The sequence below is a fragment of the Folsomia candida genome, unplaced genomic scaffold, assembly GCF_002217175.1.
Source record: "Folsomia candida strain VU population unplaced genomic scaffold, ASM221717v1 Fcan01_Sc005, whole genome shotgun sequence".
Taxonomy (NCBI): domain Eukaryota; kingdom Metazoa; phylum Arthropoda; class Collembola; order Entomobryomorpha; family Isotomidae; genus Folsomia; species Folsomia candida.
The window spans coordinates 2,748,622-2,759,277 of record NW_019091197.1 but is presented as its reverse complement, the minus strand read 5'-3'; the positions used below and the strand labels follow the sequence as shown (position 1 = coordinate 2,759,277).

The window sequence follows — 10,656 nt, the reverse complement described above, 5'->3', positions numbered from 1 at the left end:
ACTTAATAAATCAATTTATGTAGATATTATTTCAATGAAATACTGTTCAAAAAGCATTTACTTAATTATCATATTGTTTTGCTTTTATTTTAAGATTTCGCGATAAACTATTATTCAGAAAGGTCAAAGAGTTTGCAAAGGTGATTAGTAAATTTTTGCAAATACAATTACAATCATTATAATTGTCGCTACGAAAGAAAAGTCGAACTAAATCGGGACACACAAATCCCTCTGTACGTATGTATGGATAGACACTAACACTTACATAACTAAGTGTTAAATTATTAATTACAAAGTTATTTATCACATACTTATGTCATATGTAATATGCTAGCATATATAGTGCACATGGGAGGTGAGGTATTTACATGCATGATACATATTTACGTGAATAAGCCTTTTATCAATTGAAGAAATCCATAAATAAGCCATATGAACCTTACATACATATAATTTTAATACATAATTTGTACATAATTTGAATTATCTATAACAAGTTTCGTTTCCACTATTCAAATTTATGTGTGTCGCCCTTCCTCCTTATATTTGTCTGCAATAGAAACCCGCAATTATTTTTATTTATATAAGTATGTACGTTCAATAACATTTTAAACATTAATTGAATAGCTTTACCTAGCCAGGTTTTCATAAAATCCATCCATCCTGCGTATACTTGTTGGCAAGGATGTGTCAAAGGCTTCCTCAACGGTAAGATCTCCACCTAAAAAATCCGGCAGTATGGCTGGTGGCAAATGATTATGCAACTTTTCCAAATCGGATGCATGCATGTTGACCTGTAATTTAAAATATGTAGTGTCTAGTGACGAAGTTTTTTCACGTAATTATTCTGAGACAATTACCGCAGGCATTGGTAAGGTAATATTGTAAAATCCGTAAATTCTATAAACTTACGAACTTTTTGCAAAATTTTACAAATATTTGAAAGGAAAGTTAGCTTAGAAATTTGTGTAAACTTGCTCATATCAAGGGAATCTTTTTATTTTGGAAAAGTTTGTAAAATTATTTTACAAAACTTACGGCTTTTAAATATACCTAAGTTACGAATGACTGCGTGAATGTTCAAAATAATTATTTCATATTTCACCGTTCTTGCAAAATGTGCATTTATTTTTTCTTACCCTCTCCCTCAATTTCTTATGTAGTAAATTTTTAAATATCCGGTATACATTATGCACTACAAATCCTTCATGTATAATATGGACTCCCTTAGGTCGGCTGGGTATAGCTTTCTACAAGAGAAATTAAAAAATTGGCATGATGCATATTTAAAGCATAGCTTTATACAACAATTTGTCATCTGGGTATCTAAATTACTTATTTATTTATGTGTTAAAAACAAATGTGATGCATTACCAAAATTATTCATAAGCAACGGAGCTCAAATATCTCAATTATTATGCATGTACCCAGTCGGGTACGAAATTCTTTGATAAACGTTTTTTACTGCAGAAAAATAACGGGTAAGAATTTGTAATTAAAATTTTCCACACGGATGCATAATATACCTGTGTATAATATAAAAATACTAAATATCCAAATTTCCTCCTCTGGAGCACACAAACTTACAAAATCTGATGGTAAACTGATCGCCTGGATTACGCACGGTTTCCTGTGGAAACTTATCCTAAGCCCTGCGTAAATTTAACAAAGAAAATTAAAGAATTTGCACTAAGCAAAAATCATACACACCCCTGGCAAATAGAAAACGTCGAAGATCTCATCCCCCTAAGTCTTTGATGGTTTGGATTTGAATTAATCTGCTGGAGAAAGCGAAACCCTGTTTTTCTCTAGAAAGGGTTGCAGCGCAAGCCAAGAATTACATTTCCAAAGTTGCAAACCTTAGTGTAAAACCTTTGAAGTCCGGCCTATCGAAAAATAGAAACTGAATTTCTTAAAAGGTCACGGCTCACGAGGGAACCTCTTATAGTGCCCGGAGCTCCCAGCATAACCACTATGTACATTCGACGTAGATTTTAATACTACTCCGATGATGTGACAAAATTACCGTGTCAAAATGACATTTCGTCAAGTGGTGACGACTTTAGTGACGCGCCGAACGGTCACTTTCGCCCATGCTTTCAAAAGAGGAACGCTTTTCACCACTCGCTCCTCACTCATCTCACTTAAATCTCAACCCATTTACTCACAAGGGATTTTCCTATATCTTTACAATTTACGGATTTATTTGTGCCCTCTTCTCATTCACCATTTGGACAAATTCACAAGCATTGTCTTCAATATGTCTGCTGCTAATGTGAATATTGACCAGCTCTTGATAGGTAAAATTGACACCGTCGACATCTTCTTCCTCCCATTTCTGTGAGACTCGTTGCGACAGACTTGCAGAAGCTTCCTCGACGTCTTCCTCATCTTCAGAATCCTCATGAAATTCATTTATTGTATCACTAATTAAATCGTATCCCTCGACATATGTGTCAATATCACAATCATAGTCAAATTCTAAAGTGATAGAAGATTCAAAGTCCGTATTTGAATTATTAACTAAATCTTCCACAAAACCCGGTCAACAATTTCAACATTGTTAACTGGAATTGATGAAGCGTTGAAATCTCCCGAATATCTGTCCTTGGCGATTTTAAGAACAGCCTCACAAATAGATACAATTATAGACGTTCTATAATTTTTAAACTCCGAATATTTAAAAAAAAATATTAAAAGGCTACAAATAGTAAACAAGGATCATATTGTCAACACAGTTAAATTGGATGCGAGTTTACTCAATGAGTAAATGGGTTGAGATGTAAGTGAGATGAGTGAGGAGCGAGTGGTGAAAAGCGTTCCTCTTCATGGCGAAAGTGACCGTTCGGTGCGTCACTAAAGTCGTCACCACTTGACGAAATGTCATTTTGACACGGAAATTTTGTCACATCATCGGAGTAGTATTAAAATCTACGTCGAATGCACATAGTGGTTATGCTGGGAGCTCCGGGCACTATAAGAGGTTCCCTCGTCAGCCATATGGTGCAAAAATTGTCGAAAATTGACTCCGAGCTCATTTCATCGATTTAATTTGGTCACAAAAATGCCATCGGCAATAGCAGACCTTAATCATCTGGATTATGACTTGCGGCTTAAAATTGAGACCATGGCCTGCTCTAAAACTTCCACTGGTGCAGAAGTTCTCAAATTTTGTTTCTCAACGCTTGTGACCATTTTCCGGTAGAAACCGCGCGTGCTCCAAGCGACCGGCCGTCCATCAGATTTCTCAAGCGTGTGTACTCCAGGAGAGGAAATTTGGAAAGGTAGTATTTTTATATTATACACAGGTATATTATGCATCTATATGGAAAATTTTAATTAAAAATTCTTACCCGTTATTTTTCTGCAGTAAAAAACGTTTATCAAAGAATTTCGTACCCGACTATGTACAAAGTCATTCAAATTACCTAAAATACATATGTACGAGTACAAACCATGTTCAGCCCAAATTTTAAATAGGGTAGCTTTATATTCTTCGAACAATGTTAACACGCGGGTGGATAAATTTCTGGCATTGACAGACAAATTAATCTAATTTTCTGCCTTTAAAATTTGAAATAACGTCGTTCGTTTTGGCATGATATTTTTATCTGCATTAGTCGTTCAGATATTTGCAAATTACTGCAAATAACTGTGCTTTTTCTACGAGTTTGGTGTTTCAAAAATGGACCATTTTTGAATCACGTCACCAATGTTCATTGAGACATTAAGTAATTTGAAACCCTTCCCTAAACGAATCACATGCTTTAAAAACGGTCCAAACAAAATATGGGTTGAACATGGTCTTCATTTTCATTGTTGTACCATCAATTTAAAAATTTGAGCTGGCTTAAAACAATAAATCATCTCTCTTCCTTTCTTACCACGAACATGTTCACTAGGAGGATCGCAATCCTTGGCGTTATCGTTCTCGCATGGCTTAAGGTCAATCCATTGCAGTCAAAGAGTAAGACGAGCTCATTTCCGGTGGAGAAATAGGTTCGAATTCCCTCATCAAGGACGAACATTCCAGTCGCGATGGCATCCTCGATCGGAGCAATGGACGGATTCCACTTGCACATTTGCACCACGCCAACCACACGACCGTTCGGGTCGGGATGGCGAAGAATGTTGAAAAGATCCTTGTCCAACATGGTCACCGTTGAGGGTAGATACGTTTGCGTAAAAATTGGATACTTTTCTGTCCTCACGTAGACAAAGTGTTCCAACTATTTTGAAAACGAATTAAAACAAAAACTATCGTCATAACATGAATTATATCTTAAAAAACATACATGTGTATTTACATATGTAGATCAGTTTCATACAATTTTTTATTTGTAAATAATTCATACATATATTTAAAAACTGTACATTTTTTCCGAGTTTAGATAAATACTGTATATACACACCCATCATAGGTGTGGATGTCCACATAGGTGATCATGTGTCCACATAGGTATAATAAATTATTTTTACAAAAAAACACTCTTAGGTGAGGTGCTACGTCGCGAATAAAAAAATAAAACAAGAAGTTTATTATTTCTTAGCCTGACATGACTTGGATGACATGTAGATAATTTGCATGCACAATAATAATTGTGGTGTTTCCATTATTCACATTTTCTCACCGTGGGCCCATCATTATAAGATAATTTATCAAATTAAAGTACTTATTCGGTACATATGTATTAAGACATGCAAATTAATTGAATATTAGTTTACGAATTTAATTTCGGATAATTTTGCATAAATTGAAGAAGTTTTATAAAACATTAAAATGATTTGTCTCGCATAGGAGTATATTTTGTGCATTCACTCTCTGTACAGCTATCACGTAATGATCTCTCCCCATATATCAAGCCGGCCAATTCGGCTAAACAACTCAGATATTTGTGATGTGCCATCAAATTGGCAACGAATTGTCACTCAGGGTTTTCACGTCACCTTCGTAACTGTCGTAATTGTCGTTAATAGCGTAAATTTACAACATCTACGAAAACTCCATGCTTACGTTGCTTCGTAAATATACCCAAGGTTGAGGCATCTTTTTCGTTCGTAAAAAAATTTCGTAACAATACAAAATCACGATATTTCGAACACCATAGTTGCCGATGATATTGGGCAAGGAAATTAAAAACAGTTTTTACGAAATATTTTTTACGAAGGGTCTTTCACGCCAACCTTTTGTAAATGACGTAAATTTACGAATATTTTTTTTTACAAATCTACAGTTACGAAGGTCGTGAAAACTCTCAGTGAGGGTTTTTATTATTTAATACTATTCCCTTGAAATATTCTAAGGGAAAACTAAAAGGAACTCGCAATATGTCTAGATTTTTACCACGATGGGCCCACGGTGAGGAAATGTGAATAATGGAAACACCACAATTATTATTGTGCATGCAAATTATCTACATGTCATCCAAGTCATGTCAGGCTAAGAAATAATAAACTTCTTGTTTTATTTTTTTATTCGCGACGTAGCACCTCACCTAAGAGTGTTTTTTTGTAAAAATAATTTATTTTGTAGTTTTTAAATGTTAATATTTATGGCAAACAAACCATTACAAACCAATATAACAAAGTAGCTTCTGAACTTTTAAAATTTCATTGAAAATGACATCGTATCTGACAATTATATATATTTGACCTTTGACCTCGTCCGCATGGTAATGAAGTCAAAAATATTAACGACGTTGAATTTGTGATAAAATTTCCTTGGAAATGATATCAGATAATAAATTATAATATAATTAAATATTGACCCACCCCCTGTGTGGGATGTGATCCGACTGACGCTATTATCGAACTCGACCGAGAACTAAAAATTAGAAACACAATGCCGAAAACGGTTTTGATTACGTTGGCTCGTTCTGAAGATATCCTGCTTACAGACGGACGAACAGACAAAACCATAATACGATACGATAACGGCAGAAGCAGAATCAGAACAAATGAATATGGGTGCCGAACTGAATTTAGTTTTAAAAAATTGCGTGGGTCACATTTTTTTGTATCTACTCTAATTTTCAGATTACGATAGATAATACTAAACCCCCAATGTTTTATGCACATGTCACACACCCAATGTACAATATTTGTGTCCTTTAAAAATCTGTTCAAATTGACACGTCTGACATTTTTACAGCGTTTCTGGCCTTCGCCCTCATACATACGGCCATTGAGCTGTCAGAGTTAGAAGCGGGTACCAAATTCATGTTGTATTCAAAATTTGCTAAAATGGGCACATCGAACATTGAACATGTTTACGACATATAAGACCTTTTACCTCATTCACACAGTCACTTTGATGTTGCAGGTCAAAATGACTTGCGCTGTTGGACAGCTCTATGGAAACACTATCGATTTGAGTCCTAACAGGATGTTATAATTTAATAAAATCCTGACGTTTTGACCATGTGGCCTACAGGACCCTATTTCTGTTCAGGCCTACCTCTTGACCTGAACGTCCGTTCAAAGCTTCAGGCCTATGTGGCGTGGCGTTCACGATTTATCAGATCAACAGGCAGACGGCCAGATATGAAGATCTGATAAACCGTTACAATGCATTTAACCAAGGGGTGGGAAAAGTGTCACCTTTAACCTTGTGCAAATGGTCACTGAAGTGTTGCAGGTCATAGTGGGTATCGTATTCGTGTTCAGCGTTAAAATTCTGTTTAAATTAATATGCCTGACGTGTTTTCTCATTTTCCCCCAAATCCACACCCCCTTGGCGGGAAGTGGGTGTGGCGAGTAATTTATACGAGTAATTTATAGCTATTATAAATTTAATAGCTGCCACCATTATGCACATATGCACACATGCATAACAAAACACTATAATTTCCTGGATAAACTTACACATGCCACCGTCTTCTCCATGTCGTTCCTCTTCCCCCGGAGAAATCCAACTAGCAGCTTATCGTCGAAAATATCAGCGAAATTATGCAGTTTTTCATTATCTGAGTTAACACAATACTTTTTACATAACGCATTATACAATCAAATACATGTAAATTGTTCCTTCTCACCTTTTATCCTTTCCTTTAGCTCCTTCAGCAACACACTTCCGGTCTCCACGGGAATAATGTTGCACATTTTTTGTATCTCCTCTGTTTGTTAAGTGATAGGTAAAATTTTTACCAAACTAAATAGATTTTCACAAGTATATAAAATTATAATTAAGCACACATTTGAACTGACAACTAAATATGACCATGATTTTGTCCAGCGTACAAAATTTCGTAACGAATGGCAAGCATGAACATGCAACACTTAATTATTTATTTTATGTAATTTATCTCTGCAATTAGTTTTTCTCTCCATCAACCATTCACTACAGCAAACTAACATACATATAACCAACATTACCACTCATCTTATCATGGAACAGGAGTTTCGTCACATACAGTATTGATACGTCTCGTTACATATAAGTTATCTAATTTAGTGCAAACTGTCCACTCGATTCACAACGTATAACATGTTTTCTTCTCATGTGGATGATGAAACCAATTTTTGATCGATATGTATGTCTACTTGTACGCGTTCGTCCTCAGCTCTCCAAGTGACGTGTGTAAATCACTGACCAATTTTATCTGAACAGTTAAAGTCATGAGGTCACCGCAGGTGAGTGGGAATCAAAATATAGTATTAATGAATGGGTAACACGCGTTAAGCAAGCAATATCCCCTCATACTTACATAAGTTAAATTTATAAATTCGGTCAGAATTGTGTGAGTTTAATTAATCAGCTTAACATTTTCACACATGTGCGTAATGCATGTTATCTATGTAGGTATGCAGGTAAGTTGTGATACATAATATTCCGCTCAAACTTTATGCATCAATGGCAAAGGTTAGCGACAATAATTTGATCACAATTTGCAATTTGGAACCAAAGTATTTTCCTCGAAACAAGTATTTATGTACATATACATACATATCTTAACAACTTGTAATTTGAAAATAAATAAGCGCATTCATTCATAACCAATGTGTCGACATGCTGACACCTCGACTGCCATAGTGAATAAATGCTACATACCTTATAAATACAATCTCGATACTGGAATATTTCCATGCAAAATAAATCATGAAAACTAAATGAATTCAATTGCATGCGTATCAATTTCGGAGAAAAAATATGTAACCAGCGTCATTCCTTTTGTGCAAAAACATGTGCATGTACATACATGCATAACTTGATGGAAACAAATTTTATATAATGCAGCTTTGATGCAGCTCAAGGCTTCCTTAACAACATATTTATCAATTTATCTAAACAACTCATCCTCAGTTCCAAGTTTATGATCACTGTTGACTGTCTGCAAAAAAGCTCGTTGAGTGTCAACTTTAGTGCAAGAGCATTGCAAAGTTGTTGTTGCATACATCTGCATTTATTTGCAAAAAAATTTGCATAATAAGTTGGCGCATATTAATATACCAACATAATGACCCTAAAATCTTCAGCAATCCTGCACATCGCTATATTTGCATTTACAATTTTCCACAAATCTGGTAAGATTTCCATATTTTGTAAAACACTTAACATACTTATACATACTTGTATATTCAAAAACATGCCCAATTATTTAAAAACTTGTCATAATGCAGATGGACAACAGTGCAACTCAGCCTTGAAAGAATGTAATTTTTCAAAATATTTACAACTTTCCTCAAAATTTTGAGGAACACACTAAAATTTCAAGTTTTAAATAAATTAATTTAGATACAACCTGTGGCGGAAATATAATTTCGGACTCTGGAATAATCCGGTACCGGCATAAATCCCTTCTTGTCCCGTACACTGGATGCGTTTGGTTTATAAGGAGCAATCTCAACTCGCAAATTCAAGTCCAGCTTTTGGATGATGGTTTCGTCAACTCGTTTCTCGAAATTAGTCGTCTATTTTTAGACGGCGAAGTTAGTGGGCATGTCAATTGGACAATGTGGGTAGCTTTTTTGTATATAATTAATGTCATAATTACATAAATATGTGTGGAGTTATAATGCCGACTTCGATATAAATCTTATAATCTGAGGTCTAATTTCACTTATCTTATAAGTAATACATAAGGTCCATCACTTGTGTGCTTCGTATGCATGTCAATTGCCAAATCATATAGATAATTGATTCTAATTTAAGTTTACTACGTTCAAAATTTACTTAAACTTTAACTTAACATTGTATATTTTACTTACCTCTACATATAAACGTTTACTAGAGAAGTATTCGAACTTGAAGTTTACTTTTCCACTTACAAATTCGGTCAAAATTGAACAAAAAACGTATATGCAGGTCTAAAGTAAACTTATAGCTACAAATTTAGATATACAATTTCTCTTTAAAAGATACATACTTGCACAGCAAACTTAAAAATAAGACCAATTTACATATTTTATTTACAGGAGAGCCGGAGATTACGCCCCTCGCCTCGTCGAAGGTCCTATGATTCTCCTAAAACTTAGAACCTTTGTTACACCAACTTCCCCCAAAAATGGGACCGGTTTCGTCTTAATGTTTTCCGGTTGTGGGCCAGACATTCCAAACCCACCCACTTTCACGCACCTCTACCGGGATCGAGCTCCCAACAGGAGAGAAAGTTTTGCCTATCCAGATAAAACAAATGCAGGTGACTACCTGCCCAACCAATTTTTTACGTATCTAGCCCAAAGATCCGACCGGGCTTGGACGTACAGCGGAGACGTGTCAGATTGGAAGGTCAACTTATCATTTCAGGATATCCGACCCAGCTTGTACTGCTTGTTTGGGGACAGGCTTATCTTTTATGGCGGAGTTGACATCATGTTCCCAGCGATTGATGGAAATAACGAGTTTATCGATAGGTAATGTGCTCAATGTTTGTATAGAATCGACAGTGGGGGTGTTGATTACGAGCTCGCATCGTTGGCAAGGTTAGCAAAAATACAATTTGCAAATTCGCCAAAAAATTGGCTTGGAAATCCATTTAAGAAGTTGCGCATCTCCAGGGCTATAAATCTATGTACCTACAAATCTGTGTACTATGCATTTTTTTCTCACAAACTCGTATCCGTAATTAATACCCCCAGTTTTTCTTTTCGTTCGGGTTTGCTTCATTTCTTGCACTGCAAAGCAAGAAATGTAAAGTGCAAGAAACTACAGAAAAGTGGAATTAATATGGGCCATCTTTCAACTTTCCTATGAACTATGGCAGCGGGAAGTGGTTTCTAGCACCTTGCATTTCTTGCAGATCAAAAAACCTTCAAGAATCTACTTTCTTGTGGTTTATTTCTTGCAAGTGGTTATGATTTTCGGCCCTTAATTTTTTCAGGTTTTGTGAGAGAAATTCCACCAAAAACTATATCATCCCGTCCCGGTCACCCAAATATGGTAACAGTTTTCCCAACCAGGTCAGTCTCATGATCGTCTTCACTTCAACGCGTTGGAGTGGAAGAGGGAAGGGGTTCAGGTTGGAATGGTGAATGGCCGCAGAGCTGGGAAATTAATGAGTTTCGAGATTAAAAATTAAGATTTGAGATTAAAAATCCCCGAATCAGAGATTAAGATTAAGATTAAAATTATTCTTCCGCTACTAAATTAAATTATTAAGATTAAATTAATCTATTTTTATGACACAGATTAAAGATTAAAGATTAATTAATCTAGAT

General features: G+C 35.4%; 2 protein-coding genes across 2 annotated transcripts; one reads left to right on the top strand and one right to left on the bottom strand.

Moving 5' to 3' along the window:
* Positions 1–433: 433 nt before the first annotated feature.
* On the bottom strand, positions 434–7,355 carry LOC110850001 (alpha-tocopherol transfer protein-like). The gene is made up of 6 exons (XM_022097488.2): positions 7,035–7,355; positions 6,865–6,965; positions 3,885–4,229; positions 1,140–1,250; positions 634–794; positions 434–550 (listed from the first exon to the last, which is right to left on the bottom strand). Exons 1-6 carry the CDS (start codon positions 7,099–7,101, stop codon positions 541–543), a joined length of 795 nt encoding a protein of 264 aa, XP_021953180.1. The 5' UTR covers positions 7,102–7,355; the 3' UTR covers positions 434–540.
* Positions 7,356–8,297: 942 nt separating this feature from the next.
* LOC110850217 lies at positions 8,298–10,628 on the top strand. Its single transcript, XM_022097684.2, has 5 exons — positions 8,298–8,523; positions 8,620–8,652; positions 8,735–8,954; positions 9,415–9,852; positions 10,320–10,628. Exons 1-5 carry the CDS (start codon positions 8,457–8,459, stop codon positions 10,468–10,470), a joined length of 909 nt encoding a protein of 302 aa, XP_021953376.1. The 5' UTR covers positions 8,298–8,456; the 3' UTR covers positions 10,471–10,628.
* Positions 10,629–10,656: the final 28 nt, after the last annotated feature.